Source organism: Halichondria panicea, chromosome 1 (genome assembly GCF_963675165.1).
Source record: "Halichondria panicea chromosome 1, odHalPani1.1, whole genome shotgun sequence".
Lineage (NCBI taxonomy): Eukaryota > Metazoa > Porifera > Demospongiae > Suberitida > Halichondriidae > Halichondria > Halichondria panicea.
This window is the reverse complement of record NC_087377.1, coordinates 17,784,040-17,804,652: the sequence shown is the minus strand read 5'-3', so window position 1 is coordinate 17,804,652 and position 20,613 is coordinate 17,784,040. Positions and strand designations below refer to the sequence as shown.

Genomic DNA, 20,613 nt, shown 5'->3' with positions numbered 1-20,613 from the left:
TTTGTTAACGACCCTTACCAACACACACACAAAGTTCCACAGTGCCGAGTATGGGTCAGAACGAGTCGACTTTCAAGCGTACGTATGAGGAGACAGTAGCTCAACTCTCCAGTCTACAGCTGCAGGAGATTATACTCAAGTTTAACGAGCTCTACAAGCAGGCTGGAGGTTCTAAAGGTCACGTGGTGGACAGGGAGGCCTTTGCAAGATATTTCAACCTACCTACTACTGTTGGGGACCGTCTCTTTGAGGCTTTTGATGAGAAGAAGGTATTGTAGCTATAACAACAATGCAGTAGTGTAACTAGCGGTTATTTTGTGCGTTTAGTTACGGTGGCGTTGATCCTAGCTCCGAAAAATCACAATAATAGGCCTATAAATATTTGTCGTATCATTTGTAGGTTTAGTTTCATATGATATTACTAGCGCTACTTGTATTCCTTAAATAATTGAGATTTTTTATTCCATATTATTATATTGATTATCGTAATACCTTAATTTAAAGCGACACTGTAAGACTATAATTTTATACACAAAACAAATGAATTTATACGGTGCTATAATTACGGTTATGGGTGAAATATTGAAATGTCCTTTAAATAGAGACCTTACGGATGTATAATTATACAGAATGGAAAAGTCAGTTTTGAAGAGTTTGTGTGTGGACTGGCCATAGTGTTACATGGATCCTTCCACGATCGCTGTGCTCTGGTATTCCATGTCTTCAACCTAGCCGGGGACGAGGGAGTCAGTCGCGCTGAACTAACCACAATGCTGACCGCCATTCTGCAGTCCACGGACACTATCCTGTACACGGTGTGTGAGAGCGGGGGGGCAGTGCTCGGAGGAGAGGAGCGGGGCGAGGCCGTCAGTATGATGGTGACAGAGGCATTCAAACATTGTGACATCACACGCACAGGGAAACTGTTACCAGTGGTAAGTAAGTATGTTACTAACTATTTCATTTTGAGAGCACTAGAGTTGGCTCTGTAACTAGAGTCCTAACGATCCAAATTCAAGCCATTATTTTTATGATTTTCTGAATGCTTAGAAGGTTGCAATGTAGTTAATTTGTCTCGTATAAATTACCATTACCTATAACTATACTGCTAGTACTGAACCTTGACCCCCCTCATCAACGAACCTTGACCTCCCCCTTATCACCGAACCTTGACCTTCCTCTATAGGAATTTGAGTACTGGTTGAAACGTAACCCTAAAGTGTTGGACTCTCTTCTCTCATTCTCGACACAAGATGACCAGTGTACCCTTGGACAGTTAATCATGTCCCCCTCCGAGCAGAAAATGGGCGTGGCCGAGTCCCCACGCCAGCAGGAAATGGGCGTGGGAGAGCCCCAATGGCAACAGGAAGTGGGTGTGGTCTCTCCTGACAGCCGTGGAACTGATTCTGGTGTTACGTTTAGAGCTGAACCGGAAAAGGAAACGACTGAAAACTTTGATACCACTGATGATGCTATTATTGCAGATTATGTAACTGCTGACCACACCCACTCTGATGACATCACAACTGATGACGGACCCCCCACTGAGTCGTCCATCTTTGAACCTTTAAACCCACCACCTCCCAGCAGCCAGCCTCCGCCCATCACGACAGCAGAACCAGGTATAAATAAATAAAGGATTTGTCTAATTTTGCAGTTTTTAATTTTCGGATTAGTGCGCTCTTAAATACAACAACATATCACTCCCCCTCTCATACAGGACCCCCCACAGCCCCCACGGGATCCCCCCTGGAGCCGTACCTCGGGGAGGATGATCGTCTCGCTAGCATCTGGATACCGGGGGAAGGAACAAAGGAACTGCTGACTCAGCACAGTCTGCCTCCGGACCATCTCACTTGTCCTGCACTGGGGGCCGACATCGCCATGGTGATGAATGGGGGTGGGGGGTTGTAACATTAATAATAAGTGTATTTTCAGTATTGATTTTGTAAAAACTAAAAGATTCCTGTTGCTTCCCGAATTTTCTAAGTGGTGGCTAATTTAAATCCTCAATCAATTCAACACATAAATTTACCTCTTTGATGTAGTAAACTAGACCTAAGAGGTGGTTAGTACCAACCACCACCACCGACCAGTGTGTGTATGTTAAGCCTCATGCTATAGTGTGCACTGCTACTAGAGTCATTGTAGCCCCACCCCCTCCTCTCCAGACTGACCCCATTGGAGAGTTACTGGCGGTCCATTTCCCTGAGGCAGAGCGGAGACCACTCCTCACGGTGGACAGTGTGACAATGGACGTCCAGGGGCTCAGGAAACTGGTGGTACGTGTGTGTACTATATAATTATTATATTCTTTTTCCTTGTATAATTGTTCTTCAGACACGGTGTGTGTCAATGTCAATTTTAGATTGAAACACATCATTTGAAAGGTCTCTTTCTAAGCTTTCAGGAAATCATAAAATTAGGGAAATTGGATCAACGGTACTAAAGTTATGGCTGTTGAAAGATATTCAATCATCTGAAAGGTCTCTTTCTAAGCTTTCGGAAAATCATAAAATTTGTGAAATTAGATGACTGTATACTGCTACATTGTGCCTTTGTGATAAATCCTCTATTATTGCCCTCATAGGCTGGTGGGTGTTTCCAGGGCGCTCTAGATCTGACTGCTCGTTTCCTGTCAGCTCACGGTCAGGGGGCGGGGCAATCTGGACAGCCCACCCTCCACACACACAAGACACTGCAGGCAAGTATTGTTAGACACTGTTTTGGAGGTGTCTATGGGATTTAGAAGCCCAAAGGCACTGATTTAATATCCCGAGCGTAGCGAGGGTACTACAAGTGGCTGAGATACAAGCTCTGTGATTAGTTGAAATCTACAAAAGCAAAGGCTATAGCTGTGCGCAAATTTCCAAATATCACCAGCTACGTGTACAAATTCCTAAAAGCCTGCTGGTCAATAGTTAGCATTATCATAATCCACTACTAAGAGATTGTCTTATATCCACTGACCCCCCTCTCCCGCTCTTATATCGACTGAACCCCCTCCCCCTCTCTTATATCGACTGACCCCCCTCCCCCTCTCTTATATCGACTGAACCCCCTCTCCCCCTCTTATATCGACTGACCCCCTCTCCCTCTCTTATATCGACTGACCCCCTCTCCCTCTCTTATATCGACTGACCCCCCTCCCCTCTCTTATATCAACTGACCCCCCTCCCCCTCTCTTGTAGATGTGGTCATCTCGACTGAGTCTACTGCTCTATATCGGACTATACAAGGAGGCGGAGTTTGAGCTAGAGGAGTTCGGAGAATTAGACAACCCTGACCTCTACTACCAGCATCACACCCACACATATCCCGGGAGAAAAGGTGACCTCTATAATTATTTGTACCGTATTAGCGGGTAATTTTCGTTAGTGATAATTAATTTTTGTATCAGGATAGTGACATAGAACCTATTAATAATTTCGCAGTTTTGGAAGGAGGTGAACGAGCGCCTAAAGTCTATTTGTGTCGAGAATGTCCTCTTAATTGCCATAACTTTGTCATAGTTTACCCAATTTCAAAGTTTCGTATACCATTGGATTCCTTGTTACAAAGCGCTTCTATCTATATGCTGTAAAGGTGGTAAGCTCTAACCAGCTAAAAGTTACATAGCATTTTCTATGTTAGCACAGTAAGCTTATAACCGTGTCTTGATTCCATTCCAGGCAGTTTGGTACCATTCTCGATGCGAGTGACTCATGCCATACTGCCCTCACTGACAGGCAAGGCACAGCTCTCTCTTGACCGGCTCTGCTCACTCAAACACACTTCTGAAAAGGTACGAAAACAGAACTTTTACAACCCTTGAAAAAACTAGCCAACTCTGGCACATCACTGATATCATATATATACATATACAACACATTTACCATTTCTTCACTAGTAATGTAACATGATGACCAAACTTCCCTGTTCAGATTCTTGAGGAAGTAAAGAGAGGCAGACTACCCGGAGTGACCACACCCCTATCATCACAAGACCAGGAAGGTACCATAGTTAGTGGCAAGTATCTTTACTGAACATAACTTCCAGCCAGGGATGTGCCCACCTCTAGACAACAAATAACCACCTCTTAGGCCTAGTATGTTAGGCTATAAAGGAGGCAACTTTGTGTGTTGAGATTGAGATAGAGGATTCATCATTATTTAACTCCCTGAAAAACTGTCATTATATCACTCCATTTCTTGCGTTAATTTTCACTGAAATTTCCCTGTTTTGTTTTGGGAGATAACTTTGACTGCCCATAACTCTGGTTGGGATTATCCAATTTCGTAACTAAAATGTGCATTTAGTAGCTTTTTGATAGAGCTACAAGATGGTGTGTTTAGATCAATGATTGCTTTCAGGATTCCATTTTTATGGTCTCTTTCTCTAGTACACTAACACTCCATATCTCCCCCCCCCAGTGGCTACTGAGCTATGGACATGTCGGGTGGTACGGGTTATATACTCACTGGGAAATGCTCTAATCTCATTGGCCGACTATCACACTGCTACGCTCGTGTATAAGGACCTCCTCCCACTCTGCCCAGACCACACCCACTACATCCTGTCAGGCCTCGGACGACTTTATCTCACGGTGAGCCATTATCACAATAAGTTAACGGATATTCAAAAAGCTACCAAAACAGCTGAATTATAGTTGTTATGGCTACTGTATATCGGGTAATTTTCATTTGGTTGGTACACATTTTCGGATGAACGACCTATTTGAATATTTCGTATTTTAAATTTTCATACAACTCGGATCTATTGTGGTAGAATAACGTTTTCATATGATGCTCTTCAATACGAAATAATAATACGCAAATGTCCACCATACGAAAATAACCCGCTTAATACTGTATGTCTCCTTGTATATAGTTGGGTGATCTGCAGACTGGACGGGAGTACTTCAATCAGGTGGAAGATATGACCAATCAGGACACTGCCCTGGTACACATCAATAGGTGAGGCCGTATAATATGGTGGGCTAGATATTCTATCTCCACAAAAATCTACAGTCTAGCACATTCTAACCGGCACTGTACTATTCGTACATAGTATGTGAGCTTTAGAATTGTGTATACTAGAGTGTACCTGATATGACCTCTGATCCTGACCCCCTAGGGCATTTGTGAATGTATCGCTGTCTCGGTGGCAAGCAGTGAGGGACTGCTTCCAAACAGCATTGTCCTTTGAACCCACCAGTCTGGTTATCAAGTCCAATCTCACAGTGGCCACATTCTACCTGGGTCATCTTAAAGAGGTGAGACTCACACACGCCCACTCCATTCTCCACACACACAGTCCATCAAGTGTATAGAGACCCTACTCACATCCTCCCCACCCTCACATACGCCCACTCCACCCCCCTCACACCACCACTCTACACACACACACAGTCCATCGAGCGTATAGAGACCCTCCTCAAGTCATCCCCACCCTCCAGTCTACAGTCCTCTCTATTTGCTAACCTGGCAGCTGCCTACGAGTTAGAGTCAGGCAAGAGCATGACCAAGAAGTTGAACTTTGTACCCTTGCTCGGCAGCCATGTGTGCGAGGGATTCCAGCTGCAAGCACTAAACATTAGATAATGGAGCTATAAAATTATTGTGATAAAATGGACATTAATTTATGTAATTATTATTATTATTTTATTTGTTGGCAGATTTATTCATTTTCATTATATATAATAACAATTAAGAGTTTATAAAACACAACAAACTTAATTGATGATGGATTAATATGGATGGAACAGCAATGATTAAATATCGGACAATTAGCACACGATACAACTAAAATTAATTAAGTTTTTCGTTTCTTAGCAGATTTCAAAGACTGCTGATCTTTTCTTTTTCTTTTTCCTTTGCTGCCCTTTGGACTCTGTATACTCTCACCTTTGTACCTCCCACTTCTATCTAAATCAGCGACAAACAGCACCTATACGTACACAAGTAAAGAGTAATATTGAAAAATACTAGCCTCACAGCAATAGCCCATCCTGCCATTGGCCCAAACAAATCGCGGAAGTGATCACCTAATTAAAGGAAGAAAAAAATAATTATAAAATTCACATAATAATCACATGACTTACCTATCTCTTTATAGGCAGACGCTGTGAGAGATTTATTCTTTTTTGCTAGCCCATAGTCTCGTACAGCTACACTCCACACGTGCGTGTCTATTGGTACAGCCTCTAGCTTGTCACATGACATCATCGCTACACAGTCCGCGACCTTTGGACCCACCCCAGACAGAGTTCGTAGTGAGGTCACGACCTCTGAGTAATGATCAAACACAAGCATAAAATAATTATGATTATGACAAAATATTGTAATTATAAGGCTATAAAACGTTACGCGATTTTTAATTTTATTTCCTCAGTTAAACACCGTGATTTCAATGTGGGGATTGTACATGCAAGCCTCGAATAACCGCCAATAATTGTGTGATACAAATTATTTATACCCACTCTGCATAAATAGCATTAGTTTGTATCATGCATACCTTTCTAGCACTAGCAGTATCGCATAGCGGGTAATTTCCGTGGGGTAAATGTTCGTTATTTTCGTGGGCACGCTGAACTCCACGAAATGTTAACGGTAGGCGTGGCTTACCAGAACGTATGAATGCAGTGCAGGCAATGAGACTAAACGAAATTTTACCCCACGAAAATTACCCGCTATACAGTATCATAGTATCTCACCAGCGTATGGTTTTTCTCTCAGTCCAAGCAACCACTCCACACCACCCTTCTCGACGATGCTTTTTGCAGCCATGGCAACATACTTTGACCTGTATCCGAACCCCAAGTCTCTTAAAGTAGACTCCATATTGTCAGCACATAACGAATCAAGTGTCGGAAATCCATATATGGTATGGTCACCATAGCAACAGATCGGCTCCCCGAGATTTTCACAGAGAGAATTCAACATTCCTGATATTCTCGCGATATTATTATTGGAGGAACAAATGAAGGAAATGACGTTTTCGAGCGGATCTTGTCTCAATAAACGTACGCCTTTATATTGAGAGACTTTGGAGTTAAAATTTGGATCTGCGTTGGCCCACGAAGTGCAAAGTTCAGAAAGGTCAGTATCTAGTCGGAAATAGTCTCGGAGAGTGTGTGAGGGTGTATGGGTGTGGTCTTGTGGGGTATGGAGAGTGTGATAAGTGAGGGTGGAGTCGTCTCGGCTCTTGAGTGCAAACACACTACACAGGGAAATATCACTTGTGAATTAGAGACGTCCAGAAAATATTTATATAAATAATACCATGTATGTATATCACTACATGATTAATATGAACAATCTAAGTTGTATTTATATACCGTATATATAGCAGGTATTATTTCAAGGGTAAAAAATTAATGCTCGTGGTTTTCACCGAGCAATGTTGCGCAAACATTGATTTTTATACCCACAAATTTAATATCGCATGTCTGTATGCTATTTCGCATTATATCGTAATGCGCACGCATTACGATATAATTTATAGTTGTGTGTCATTTGTGTGCCTCACGTACTATTGTCCCACCGCCCCCACCCACGTGATCCCATCATCCCCTCCTAGGCTGTGCCATCTGAAGGCTTGCCCTGTGGTCAGAGTGAGGCTGAGGTCCAGCTCGCCACAAACACGCTCCTCATGCCATGTCTCCTCCAACAAAGCAGCAGCCATGATCATACGTGCATGCATGCACAAAATTGCACATGTGGGGAAAAGATGGGCGGAGCTGAAACAACCTCGAGACAATGTCGCCCTCTAATTTTGCGGCCTATAATTGAGGTACAACATCAATCATGCCATGCGCCAATGATGATTTTTTTAACACATTTCGCATTCATTTTTGGTAACTGAATAAATAAACTTGTTATTTGGTGTGTACAAAAAAGTTGAGACATTGAAAAAAATAAGTCAGTGGCCTTGAAGACATAATTATATAAAACAACTGGCGTCTAATGTTTAATTAGCAAAAACATTTATAATTTTAAAAGTTGGGCCATAAGTGCAATGTAGCCTGCTGTAACATGTACATACTAAGTTAAGCTTTGGTTTTCTTGTTGACCGATTTTAGCCACAATCCGACGTCAACGTCGTCTCTTCCCTCGTACTCCTTGATCATGGGATGTTCCAGTAGAGGCATGTAGTTAGGTCTCTTGTCAACGTCCTTGGTCAGACTGTGGCCGGGGGGAGGGATTAAATCATTAATTAAATCGTCCCAGCTATAATCAATCAATATCACATGTAACTTAGGTACTATATATATACACAGAACGAAAAACCCTTAGAGAAATTTTGACACTTTGCTATCTAAATTCTATATAATAGTTAGACACTGTTTAGGAAGTTTCTACATGATTTAGAAGCCCAAAGGGCTGGTTGTAGTATCCCGAACGCAGTGAGGGTTCTATTAGCCCTGAGGACTTCTAAATCATGTGGAAACTTCCTAAACAGTGTCTAAGCATTTTAGATCATAGCAACCATGAGTATTTAGCCAATCAGATTTGAATGTTCTTATCGCTACATGATTTTCTAAATAAGTACATGATTTTCTAAGTTGGATCTTCCTTTAGCCAATCAAATTGCAGTATTTGTGGCAAACATGATCTAAGGTCTGGCATGTCATACAAGTAGTGGTAATACGATACTCCCTGACAATTCAACTCACCACTGAGAGACAAAGTTGAAGAACAGAGGAGAGAAGCTATCCCTGTCAGGAAGGGGAGGGGGAGCCCCCACAATATGGGCCAGGAACTCAAAATCTGTGGTGAACTTTGAGCAGTCATAAGGTAGTGATCCAGTGGCTAGTTCTACTAATGAGACTCCCAGGCTCCATACGTCTGCTCTAACATCGTAGCCCTTTTTACCGATGGACTGGTCGATACGTTCAGGCTGTGTTTATGTGTGTGTGTGTGTGTGTGTGTGGGTGTGTGTGGTCAATACGTTCAGGCTGGGAAAGGGGGGGGGGAGGGTTTACAAGGTAGCACTGGCGATAGCAGTAATGCTGTACAGTGTACCTACAATTAGACACATTATAAGAGCTCTCATAGCAGCTTAAATTCGACACTATTTTGTGAAGTTTTGACCAGTAACAGTAAGCTAAAGTCTATTTGTGTTGAGTTTGACCTTCATAAAGTTGTCATAACTTCAAAGTTTCATATACCGTTGGATTCCTTGTTAAAAAGCGCTTCTATCTATATAATAGTTAGACACTGTTTTGGAGGTGTCTATGGGATTTAGAAGCCCAAAGGCACTGATTTAGTATCCCGAGCGTAGCAAGGGTACTAAAGTGGCTGAGGGCTTCTAAATCACATGGACACCGACAAAACAGTGTCTAACTCATTTAGATACTAGTGCGCATGCGCAAACTGCTTGACTACAATACAATTACTTGACAACGGAATACTAGGTATACTAAGTAAATTTGCAGGTATACTAAGTCCCATAGTATACCTGCTCTGAGGCACTTTTCCCATGTACTTCCCGTGTAGATCTTATCAACTAGTGTCTAATGTGCTGTAGAGCTGGTATTGGTAAGCTCCAATCAGCTAAAAGTTAGCATTTTCCATGTAAAAGTCCCCAGGCATACTTGTCCACCATAAATGAAGCCATAATTGACCACATAACTTCCGGGGTCGAACTGGACGCAAATAGACTTTAGGTATACATTTCAAGGCACATACTCACTGTGCTCTGTTACAACTCACAGACATATAGGCTATGCAGCCAGCCCCTTGTGTGTGTGTGCTCTGTTACAACTCGCAGACATATAGGCTATGCAGCCAGCCCCTTGTGTGTGTGCGTGTGTGTGTGCTCTGTTACAACTCACAGACATATAGGCTATGCAGCCAGCCCCTTGTGTAAAGGCCTGGGAGTCCACCAGCCGTCCACTGATACCGAAGTCACACAACTTAACGCTACCAGACTCGTCCAGTAGTATGTTAGAGGGCTTCACATCTACGAGGAGAGAGAGACAGAGAGAGAAGAGGGAGTATGTATAATTAGAGCAATGATAGCAGAGGTCTGCCCAGAAATTTCGAAGTGGTGGCTATATTTTTTCAATCCTCAATTCTCTACACAAATTTGTATTTTTTTTATATAGCTAGCCTAACATGAGCTTAAGAGGTGGTTAGTACCAACCACCACCACCAACCAGTGTGGGCACATCCTTGGTGGCTCTAGATATTCTCACCTCTGTGGATAACTTGATGCTCAGTCTTGAGATAGTGAAGTGCTTTAACAACCTGAGAAGTGGAGGAGAGGGGAGGGACATTAGTTAATAGCTTCAAAAAAGGCCCACTTATAGCCATACCCTTTTTTCCAAAAATGGATAATTTGGGTCGAAATATTAATTTGTAGTGGAGTTAGGGAGGGAGGATACTTTAAGTGGTCATTATCGAAAACAATAGCTTCGAAAAAAGGCCCATTTCAAATAAAAAGCATCCACTTTTTTTCCAAGAAACAGACAATTGGGGTTGCTGTTAATTATTGTTCAAAGTATCTAATTCTAGCCGCCCTCTATTACTCACCGCAACGGCTACTTTGCAGACAATCTCCTCTGGTACTGGACCAGAGATGCTCTTGAGAAGACGATCCAAACAAGTGCTCATACGTTCCATGAAGACCCACACTTCATTCTGGGGAGGAGGAGATTCATCGTATACCATATTATTGCAGGTGGTCCAGACCCTTTGCTATCTAACTATTGCGTCAAGGTCGCTTCATTCGTGGGTAAAATATTCGTGCTTAGAGACTCAACCACAAAACGTTTTTTCCCCTCGAAAATTACCCGATATTATAAGTATATATATTTGGCAAATGACACATTTGAACCAACTTGGCGTCTCAAGCGTGGTTATAGCAGAATAATTTTGCAGTTTTAATTTTTGTACGATGCTCTACAATACGAAAAATATGAAGAATAACCCGCTACATGTATACAACAATGACATTGTGTCCACTGGAAAACTTATTTTAAATTTGGCAATATTCGGTAAAATCCGCCAAATGGCCAAATCGTCATCTTTTAGTTATACAGTAGTATATAGTTGACTGATTACAATGTTAATTATCGTATTTGCTTTTTAACTTACATTCCAAATGACTGATCCGTAATATAGGACAATGTGAGGACTCTTGTGTTCTGCCATCACGTCCAGGTCCATTAGAATTCTCTTCCTCTCTTCTGGATGTTCCAGCCACGGCATCTTCTACAGAAGGGGGAGGGGCAGTCACCGTATAGCGGTATATTTCAAGGGTATAAACTTTCGCAGAATGGCCGCTACAATTGTTTTTGCGGATTTAATTGCGGAATAGCAGCCTTTCTGCAGCATGCATGCGATATTAAATTCGCGAGTATAAATGTTCACGGTACATGCTTAATCAGCGAAAACCGCGAACATTTATACCCTCGAAATACACACTATACTGTAAACTAATGTACAATTATCAATGTATGTACGTGAAAGGCAATCTTTTTTTTTCTTTGTTGTTGCAAATTTTCAATGAACTACTCAATTGTACCCTAAATATTCGTACAGCTCAGGATAGTGACGTATGTACAATATGAAGCTATTGCGGTCACAGTTTTAATTTTCGCATGATGCTTTCCAATACAAAAAATAACAAATACCTGCTATACAGTACATGTTATATGGTATACAGCATTCTCCTAAACGTATGAGGTACTCAACACTTTGAGATACTGAAAATGATAGACTGATAATTATACTGCTGACAAATCCAATCCCAATCACACGCTTTCTTTGTCACGTAAGATTAACCTTGTTCCAGTTTCATGCAGAAAACTTAAGTGTATAGAACCATGGAATAACAAGATTGTGGCAAAATATGATTTAGTGCTTATAATTCCTTAAATCTATGCTTAATGATCCTTCTGTACTGAGTATGCTTTCATGATTACTACTTTTATGTAAGTATGGTATTACGTTATTACTCTTGTATCTTGGGTATCGGCAAATTGTAAAAAAAAAAAAAAAATGCGTACTTTGGCAGCCATGATTTTCCCGGTGGCCTTGTGTTGCACGGTTACCACTTGTCCTGTCATCCCACTACCAAGTCTCCCTAGTACATCCACATCCACAGGGCCTGTCAACTTGTGTGTCTGTAGGAGGGGAAGGGGAAGGGGAAGTTGGTCTCAATAGAGAGGTGGTCTCTTTAGGGAGGTCAATAGTAAGTAAGACTATCCTTGCAAGTATGGACATAATCCACGGGTCTAATGGACATAGATGTAGCATTGTAGGGACAGTACTGAGTGGTCTGGTGGTCTCTTTAGGGAGGTCAATAGTAAATAAGATTATCCTTGCAAGTATGGGGATAATCCACGGGTCTAATGGACATAGATGTAGCATTGTAGGGACAGTACTGAGTGGTCTGGTGGTCTCTTTAGGGAGGTCAATAATAAATAAGATTATCCTTGCAAGTATGGGGATAATCCACGGGTCTAATGGACATAGATGTAGCATTGTAGGGACAGTACTGAGTGGTCTGGTGGTCTCTTTAGGGAGGTCAATAGTAAATAAGATTATCCTTGCAAGTATGGGGATAATCCACGGGTCTAATGGACATAGATGTAGCATTGTAGGGACAGTACTGAGTGGTCTGGTGGTCTCTTTAGGGACAGTACTGAGTGGTCTCAATAACACAGCCAATAGTATGGAAAGCACCTTGTTATATATTTACCTGCTGTCTATCAATTATTATCATTCGTGTACCTAAATTTAGAAATACAGAGCAAATGCAATGACAGTACTATACCTCAGTGCCAAATGTCAAAGTTCCCATTCTTTCTTTAACTTTAGCAATCAATTTGTCTTGTGGACTTGGCCTGTGTGTGTGTGTGTGTGTGTGTGTGTGTACTGTGTGTGGTGTGTGTGTGTGTGTGTGTGTGTGTGTGTGTGTGTGTGTGTGTGTGTGTGTGTGTGTCATGTATACCCATGATTACAAGCAGCACTGGATGGTTCTGACGGAATGGGAGATTTGGGAGGGCATTTGGAGAAGCACAGCTTTCCTTTGGGTCGTCGAGGGCCAGTGGAGTTCATTCGTAAAGGCATTGGTAACCTGCACACACAATATAAAGGTATAGCTGAGGATATATTATTTATAAATGATCACTAATCATAGATCTATGATTAAATGTAACAGTACAAGACTCTTATTTTCACTCTACTTTGGTCTATCCAGGGTAGGGTCGTGGCTGGGACTCTTAGTCTTGAAGAGGCCTAGGGCGGCCGGGTGTGGAGGTGGTGTCCCGTTAGAGGACATCTTGTCGTGTCTTGATCTTATTCTTAATCTTGTGTATGTGTCTAGTCTGTAATTATGTAAGTATACTGAAAGCTGCTGAGTCGACGTACATGGATGCAAAGGTCAAAATATAAAAGTGGGCGTAGCCTCAACCAGGGTGCAGAGGTCAACATAATATAGAAAGTGGGCGTGGTTTTAATTCTGAAAGATAGTTTGCTGTGTACTGTGTTGTGAAAGTCAACTTGTTTCTAATAAGATAGACCTAGGTATGTTTTCTCTTGTGGTGCTATTCACTGTGTTTCTGGGGCTGGTCGGAGTGTTCGTGTTTCTGCAAGAGCTTAAGAAGTGGAACAACAGAGCCACTGTTCAAGGTCCCCAACTGCTCAGGACTAAAGTGGATGCTTGGTTAGAGAGCCATGGCCTCCATTCTCCCACAGCTAGTGAGGTTATTCCCCTCCTTAATCAGAGACTCCTCTCATGGATACAAACTGCTGAGGAGAAAGTGAGACCTGACACAGCAGTAATACACTATTTATATTTTAATGTCCATCGTATAGCGGGGTAATTTTCGTGGGGTAAAATCTCATGGGTAAGCTAACCTCCACGAAAACATAGATTTGGCTACCAGAACGCATGCAATGCAGTGCAGGCAATGAAGTCTAACGAAATTTTTTACTCGCGAAAATCATCGTTTTCGAGTTGAACGAATTTTTTTACCCCACGAACATTACCAGCTATACGGTATAGACATGCATACGTACATGAATAGTTATGCTACGGAACGTTGTCCTAGTTTATACTTAGGTACCTGGTAATATAATTATATAGTCTGAGCAACGCTATATTATACAGGGTATAATACATACTGTAAGATCTCTATTAAGGCGACACTCTAAATATGCGACATTTCGATATTTTGCCCATATAGCACCATATAAATTCAGTGTACATGAGTCTGGCAGAACGTAAGTGTGTCGCTTTAAATTGAAGTATTAAGATAGATCTAAATTTAATTGTTCCTATAAAAAATATGAAGGAAGGCACTCTGAGAATGTTAATACCTACCTAGATCAATTGTATGGTTGCTTTAGGCACATTGATACGCAATGTCCTCCAATGTTGCTAAGTGGTTGATGTATTTTAATTTTGTAATCAAAGGGTGTCCAGAAGAAAGGTTCTTTGTCAGCCAGAACACAATAGCATACCTTAAACCCCCCCCCCTGCTAAGAGTATAGTTGATCTCCCCCCCCCCTACTGCTAGGAGTACAGTACCGTATTACTAGAATGTTTTGCGAAGGTTGATCAATTCGCAACAATATAATCGCAAAACCTAAATGAGTACTAGTAAATACACACGATCCTTGCCAGAATGCAATAGTTAGATCGGCAAAGGGTCAATTTTTCTGCTGATTTGGCTCATTCGCAAAGGGTTTGTCACTCGCAAAATATTCTAGAAATACGTTATATAATAGTTAGTCCACCCCCCCTTACCACAGGAGTACAATCATCTGAGTGTTGTGGAGCTGCTACCTAACACAGAGCTACCAAAGCTCAAGATCACCAAGGTCACCTCACACACAGACACTGCACTGGTAAGCTCATATCATTATCCTCCACTCTTTCCTAAGTACCTGGGAAATTGCGATTCCTAGTTAAATATACAAATTAAAAAGCTCTTGTTTTCTTTCTGAGTGTGATTTTCTGTTGGTTTTGTTGCCATAGGAACTCGAGTGTGACATAGAGTGGCCGATGTGCGTGCCGGGTGTGGGTGTAAAGGTCGTGCCGCACGGTAGCCCCGCCCCCCTCATCTGTCACCTCCAAGTCGAGTGGATGTATGTACATGTACGTGAGTTACAATAATTAAACCATAATATAGCGGGTAATTTTCGTGGGGTAAAAAATTCGTTATTTTCGTGGGCAAGCTGAACTCCACGAAATGTTAATGTAGGCGTGGCTTACCGGAATGTATGAATGCAGTGCAGGCAACGAGACTAAATGAAATTTTTACTCACGAAAACCACCGTTTTCGAATTTTTTACCCCACAAAAATTACCAGCTATACGGTACTGGAGTTTTCGCTGATTAAGCATGTAATGCGAATATTTGTATACCTACGAATTTAATATCGCACGCATGCATGCTGCAAAAAAGGCTGCTTTTCCACGAAAATTAAATCGGTAAAACCATTCAATTTACCCGCTATATAATAATTATATCTGGAGACGTCTCTATATTTATATATATATATATAGAAGTCAGTCTATAAATATTTATGCTCTGGAGTCCAAGACACGAAGTCAACAAAGCTAAGTTGCCATGGACCCTGTTTAGTTGTGTGCCCAGCAATTTGGAAGTGGTGGCTGTCTTCAATCCTCAATCAACTCAATACACAAATTTGCCTCTTTGATGTGGTAAACTAGACCTAAGAGATGGTTATTGTTGTCTAGAGGTGGTTAGTACCAACCACCACCACTGACCAGTGTGGGCACATCCCTGACTAACTTGCGTGTACTGCTTACCATTAAGAAATACGCTGTGACCATATAGCGGGTATATTTCGAGGGTATAAACTTTCGCGGAATGACTGTTGGAAAGGTTTTTGCGGATATAATTTTCGCGGAATATATAGCAGCTTTTTTGCAGCATGCATGCATGCGATATTAAATTTGTGGGTATAATGTTCGTGGTACAAGCTTAATCAGCGAAAACCGCAAACATTTATACCCTCAAAATATACCCGCTATACGGTATATACTGTGGAACCTCTGTTAACAACCACCTCCAAACAAAGGCCAGTTGCTATATAACGGCCAGGCACCCAGGTCCCAAATGAACAGTTTGTGTACAAAACAACCTCTCAACAAAGGCCAGAACGTTGTTCCCCAAAAGGTGTCCGCTATAGAGGGGTTCCACTGTATTGTACAAAGCAAGGTTGAATTCTGAATTTCACGTATTTACTGAGTGGCTTTTATAAAACGTTGAGAGAGCTTATTCTACTGCAGGCTAAAGTGAGACTGGAATGTGACTCAGAGGATGGTGGTCTGCTCTTGTCCTATTCCCATACTGCCCCTCCCATGATGGGCATGTCCTGTGCTGTCGAGAATCAATCACTGGATGATCAGGTGACCCCCCTCTCTCTTGAGTGTACAGTCAGTGATGTGCCCATGCATCTAGTGCAGTATTGTACTATTTTCAGCCCTTAATCTCAACTAAACACATTTTCCTCTCTATGTACATGTAAGTAGTAAACTAGGCCTAAAAAGTGGTTAGAAGTGGTTAGTACCAACCACCACCACCGACCAGTGTGGGCATATCCCTGACTAACAGTGACAGAGGCTCACTCAATAGTTAGTGAAAGCTTTGGCCCCTTGAGTTGACAATATTCTCACATTGTTGTCATCTCTTGTTACTGTACAGTTAGTGTTACTATAGAAAACAGTCGTGTTTCCAAACACAATACATTCACACTGTTGGCTTTCATCATATCCCCCTGACACCCCCGCCCCCTCACACACACACACACACACACACACACACACACACACATGCACACACACACACACACACACACACACACACAGGAGTCGGCCAAGCTAGCCAGCAGCGTGGCTGATGGACTTCAAGGAATATTTTCTGAGTTACGTCTGGAGCGGGTGCCATTGACACCACTTTCTGTGCCAATGACATCACTTCCTGTGGGTATGGTCAATGTTCCTGTTGTCCTAGTCTCGGCTCCAGAAGAGGGGAGTGGTATATCACCTGACAATCACATGACTGTGGGAGATGTTTCTGGTCAAGAGGCTGTTGAATCTTCTGACTCAGAAAACGAGAACCGAAAAGATGTAGTTTGTGAGAAAAGTGGAGATGGTGTGGGCGGTGATGTTAGTGTGGGCGGTGGTGTTAGTGTGGGGAGTGTTGTTAGTGATAGCAGTGTGGCCACTCAAGAAGGAGACACTCAACCTGCTGTTGCCGATGACAACCACATATGTAAGTACTCTAACCCTATCTTATGCTACCGAATAGTAGGAAAATTTGACGACTTAGCAAACTTTTCGGATTTAAAACCACCAAATTAAGTTTTCTGCCATTTTAGCTCAAATGGCTCATTCGTCAAATTTTCTAGTTATACTGTATAAAATTATAGTTTCACTTCTATACCTCTAGTCTCCTACCACACCAAACAACCTCCTCTAGTCTCCTACCACACCAAACAACCTCCCCTAGTCTCCTACCATACCAAACAACCTCCTCTAGTCTCCTACCGAACCGAACAACCTGCCCAGTCCGAGCAGCCCAACCCCACTCCCCCTGAGGGACAGTCAGAGGTAAGTGCGATGATTACAAATTTTGTCCCTTCACTTAAAACACGCCTTTTGTCATGCTATTATGTATTAGATCTCACTTGTGTGTGTTAAGCAGGGAACTACCGTACAGCTAGAAATTTCTGCAGCCCAAAAATTCTGCAAATAGCTGTAAAAAACCTGCGAATTGAACTTTCAACTGTTAAATTAGGCGTGGTTAATAAGCATTTGCGGATAATATTTCTGCGTTTACTCATTCATTCACAGAATTTGCAGAATTTTCTGGCTGCAGAAATTTCTAGCTATACGGTATGAGCTAATATGTTCCCAGTAACTATACCTTGCTTGAGGATACAAATGATGTAATGTTGCTAGCTCTAGTTAGCCAAGGAAAAGTGGGATCTAACTACCGTATAGCGCGAGGAGGGGCTTATGTTTCACTGTTTTCAAGGGTTAGCAATCCTCCCCACAAAAATAGTTTGAGAACATGAGCCCTGTTTTTACACGACACCTAATCCGGGTCAAATCCGGGTCAGATTTTTCTGGGTAATGTGCATAGTTAATTAAAATGACCACTAATTGCATGTGTGCAAACATTGGCTGATAGGAAGCTATGGGCTTATTCTGGGAACACCCACAAATATGTATAACACCTTGTGTTTACTCACAGCTAAACCGCTTCTGACACAATCTGAACCACCTCCAGAGTTGGGTTGGCTAATCCGGATTAGGCCCGTTTACATGACCGCGGATAGGTTTAATCCGGGATCCAACCCGAATTGAAGGCCTCGTGTAAATGGGACTATAGCTAACGGCGGACGCAACATGCGTTGATATACCGTATAGCGTGAAATTTATTTAATGAAATGTTTTTTTAGAGGCAGTTCCACGAAAATTAAACACCTCATCGCTAGCGGTATTAAGTAACGTTCCTTTCGTTCTTTGTTACCCCTCAGGATGAAGCCCCGCCCCTTTCCCCTCATTGGCGACGGTCGTCATCGTATGAGCAGTTGACCAACTCTCTAGTGGCCACACCCACTCAGGATCATGTGACTGTTTCCATGACGACCCCGCAAAGGAAAGCTCTCACTATGAGCATGGCTGGGAGCGAGGCAGAGTCCTTATATGGTATCAATTATTACCTCGCTAATTAGTAAAATAATGTTTTATTAATTAATCTTTTATCTAAGCATGTCATGTGATAGGCCTTCCTAAGAGCTATATACTGAATGCATCTTTTAGTTTTGAAATTAGACGCTCCATACCCTCTCTCAAGTGTCAGCAGTGTGCTTAAATCTTTTGTGATACAATGCATTAAATTTTTTGTTAATTGCTTTCTCTTTAATATTTAACGAACAGGGGCGGACGATCGTATCCCCTCTACCCTCGTGTTTGAAGTGAAGAACTCGGCCGGGGTGAGGAACATTGTAGCACTCAGCTCTGCACACGCTAACAAGTTACGACGTCACTTTAGCAACGCAAAGAAATTACATATTTACAACGACCACACCTTTCTGGCCGTCCACATCCAAGAGTGAGTGGCTTCGATATTACTATAATTATGTAATTTGGTTATATAGATCGATCACTCCCATGTCCATGTATTTTAGTACCGAATTTTTTATTGCCTGATTTACGTGTGTTTTATGCATTTTTTTTCGTGTTTTCTTTTCTCAGAAAAATGCTTTGCTACGTCTGTAAAGGCAAGATCAGTGGGATATTTGGAAAGCAAGCTTACCGATGCAGAGGTACGGTAATGTCCAGCCACTAACTCTGAGCATGGGCAGTAGAATTGGAGTTTAGTTGGGGGGGGCAGTAGGTGTGGGGGGCTGTAGCTGGGGGGGGGGCTGTAGAATGAGGGGTAGTAGGTGAGGGGGGCTGTAGCTGGGGGCACTAGAATGAGGGGGTAGTAGGTGAAGGGTAGTAGGTGAGGGGGGCTGTAGAATAAGGGGGTAGTAGGCGAGGGGGGCTGTAGCGGGGGGCTGTAGAATGAGGGAGAAATAGAATGAGGGGTAGTAGGTGAGGGGGGCTGTAGCTGGGGGCACTAGAATGGGGGGTAGTAGGTGAGGGGGCTGTAGAATGAGGGGGCAGTAGAATGAGGGGTAGTAGAGGGGGGCTGTAGCTGGGAGGCACTAAAATTGGGGGTAGTAGAATAAGGGGGGAGGGGGCAGTAGAACAGGCTATAATTATTGCTATGTTGTGAGGGAGTGGTTTGTCCTTTGCTGCAGATTGTGCTCTCACTCTACACAAGCAGTGTCACTTCAAAACAGACCAGCTCTGTCCCAACACTAAAGTCAGGACTTTAAATTTGTGAGTTTTTCATGAGTTAAGTTGTTAACAGCCATAACTTTAGTACCGTTGATCCAATGTCAAAACTTTTATCATTTTCTGAAAGCTTAGAAAAAAATCATGTGTTTCAATCCAAAATTTCATTGGGGCCATAATCTGTCATTTTTTGGCCTTGGATCCATGGTATCGCCAAACTGGCAAATAGTTTTAATCTCTCAAATATAAACTTTTAGGACACCATTTGAAAGGTCTCTTTCTAAGTTTTTAGAAAATCATAAAAGTTTTGACATTGGATCAACGGTACTGATGTTACGGCTGTTTTAAAGATTGTTCAACTACCCCGAAAAAAGTTGCTATTTCAGAAGCTAGTGTTTATCGTACGTGGATAACTTAAAGTTTAGAATGTCTCATTATAACTACGTTTAGTAGCTCTTTGAAAGGCCTATCAAATAATTTGAGCCCAAATTTTCTTTATTTCTGAAAAGCGTGATGGCCTGGGTTTATAGCATAATACTGTTTTATACATTCCATTTTTCTGTATCGTATAATACATCGTTTCGTTGTTTCTCTCCTCCTTTGCAGAATATATCCGACAAACGTCTCCACGATAGTAAACTAGCAACTGTTGCCCCTAGCAACCATAAACTCATTATCTCCGTGTAACGTCTACGTATTTAATTCTGTTTTAGTTTGTTTTTTCAATCATAATTTAATTAGAAAACATCCATTTATTGTCATATTATACGTGTACAAAATTATTACAGTATATTTT

General features: G+C 42.0%; 4 protein-coding genes across 6 annotated transcripts; 2 read left to right on the top strand and 2 right to left on the bottom strand.

Moving 5' to 3' along the window:
- The first annotated feature begins 17 nt into the window (after nt 1-17).
- LOC135343504 (trafficking protein particle complex subunit 12-like) lies at nt 18-5,689 on the top strand. 2 transcript variants are annotated; one of them, XM_064540476.1, is made up of 13 exons: nt 18-269; nt 630-935; nt 1,187-1,622; nt 1,733-1,887; nt 2,172-2,282; nt 2,591-2,704; nt 3,192-3,330; nt 3,672-3,784; nt 3,924-3,993; nt 4,413-4,585; nt 4,870-4,955; nt 5,116-5,254; nt 5,391-5,689. In XM_064540476.1, exons 1-13 carry the CDS (start codon nt 51-53, stop codon nt 5,580-5,582), a joined length of 2,253 nt encoding a protein of 750 aa, XP_064396546.1. In that variant the 5' UTR covers nt 18-50; the 3' UTR covers nt 5,583-5,689. The 2 variants fall into 2 exon arrangements, with proteins under 2 accessions (XP_064396546.1, XP_064396537.1); XM_064540467.1 differs by having other exon boundaries at nt 1,721-1,887.
- A 24-nt stretch (nt 5,690-5,713) lies between these two features.
- Nucleotides 5,714-7,727, bottom strand: LOC135343594 (N-glycosylase/DNA lyase-like). Its single transcript, XM_064540573.1, has 5 exons — nt 7,514-7,727; nt 6,695-7,200; nt 6,083-6,268; nt 5,976-6,025; nt 5,714-5,928 (listed from the first exon to the last, which is right to left on the bottom strand). The coding sequence occupies exons 1-5, from the start codon at nt 7,681-7,683 to the stop codon at nt 5,794-5,796; spliced, it is 1,047 nt and encodes a 348-aa protein (XP_064396643.1). The 5' UTR covers nt 7,684-7,727; the 3' UTR covers nt 5,714-5,793.
- A 104-nt stretch (nt 7,728-7,831) lies between these two features.
- LOC135343586 (dual specificity mitogen-activated protein kinase kinase 7-like) lies at nt 7,832-13,376 on the bottom strand. The gene is made up of 10 exons (XM_064540564.1): nt 13,178-13,376; nt 12,943-13,068; nt 12,766-12,835; nt 11,996-12,112; nt 11,082-11,198; nt 10,518-10,625; nt 10,181-10,232; nt 9,818-9,945; nt 8,657-8,880; nt 7,832-8,165 (listed from the first exon to the last, which is right to left on the bottom strand). The coding sequence occupies exons 1-10, from the start codon at nt 13,270-13,272 to the stop codon at nt 8,030-8,032; spliced, it is 1,173 nt and encodes a 390-aa protein (XP_064396634.1). The 5' UTR covers nt 13,273-13,376; the 3' UTR covers nt 7,832-8,029.
- A 43-nt stretch (nt 13,377-13,419) lies between these two features.
- On the top strand, nt 13,420-20,607 carry LOC135343550 (uncharacterized). 2 transcript variants are annotated; one of them, XM_064540527.1, is made up of 11 exons: nt 13,420-13,753; nt 14,748-14,843; nt 14,974-15,093; nt 16,254-16,373; nt 16,833-17,238; nt 17,446-17,576; nt 18,509-18,680; nt 18,912-19,086; nt 19,230-19,300; nt 19,781-19,862; nt 20,424-20,607. In XM_064540527.1, exons 1-11 carry the CDS (start codon nt 13,520-13,522, stop codon nt 20,458-20,460), a joined length of 1,644 nt encoding a protein of 547 aa, XP_064396597.1. In that variant the 5' UTR covers nt 13,420-13,519; the 3' UTR covers nt 20,461-20,607. The 2 variants fall into 2 exon arrangements, with proteins under 2 accessions (XP_064396597.1, XP_064396589.1); XM_064540519.1 differs by having other exon boundaries at nt 17,416-17,576.
- Nucleotides 20,608-20,613: the final 6 nt, after the last annotated feature.

Coding starts and splice junctions, on each gene's coding strand:
- LOC135343594 (XM_064540573.1), bottom strand. CDS start 7,683: ATGCATGCACGTATGATCATGGCTGCTGCTTTGTTGGAGGAGACATGG. Junction 6,269..6,694: donor GAGAGAAAAACCATACGCTG/GTGAGATACTAT, acceptor ATCATTACTCAG/AGGTCGTGACCTCACTACGA. Junction 6,026..6,082: donor GTCTGCCTATAAAGAGATAG/GTAAGTCATGTG, acceptor TCCTTTAATTAG/GTGATCACTTCCGCGATTTG.
- LOC135343586 (XM_064540564.1), bottom strand. CDS start 13,272: ATGTCCTCTAACGGGACACCACCTCCACACCCGGCCGCCCTAGGCCTC. Junction 9,946..10,180: donor GCATCAAGTTATCCACAGAG/GTGAGAATATCT, acceptor CTCTCCTCGTAG/ATGTGAAGCCCTCTAACATA. Junction 8,881..9,817: donor GCTGCATAGCCTATATGTCT/GTGAGTTGTAAC, acceptor ACATAAACACAG/CCTGAACGTATCGACCAGTC.
- LOC135343504 (XM_064540467.1), top strand. CDS start 51: ATGGGTCAGAACGAGTCGACTTTCAAGCGTACGTATGAGGAGACAGTA. Junction 936..1,186: donor CAGGGAAACTGTTACCAGTG/GTAAGTAAGTAT, acceptor CTTCCTCTATAG/GAATTTGAGTACTGGTTGAA. Junction 2,283..2,590: donor AGGGGCTCAGGAAACTGGTG/GTACGTGTGTGT, acceptor TTGCCCTCATAG/GCTGGTGGGTGTTTCCAGGG.
- LOC135343550 (XM_064540519.1), top strand. CDS start 13,520: ATGTTTTCTCTTGTGGTGCTATTCACTGTGTTTCTGGGGCTGGTCGGA. Junction 14,844..14,973: donor CACACACAGACACTGCACTG/GTAAGCTCATAT, acceptor TTGTTGCCATAG/GAACTCGAGTGTGACATAGA. Junction 17,239..17,415: donor TGCCGATGACAACCACATAT/GTAAGTACTCTA, acceptor CTATACCTCTAG/TCTCCTACCACACCAAACAA.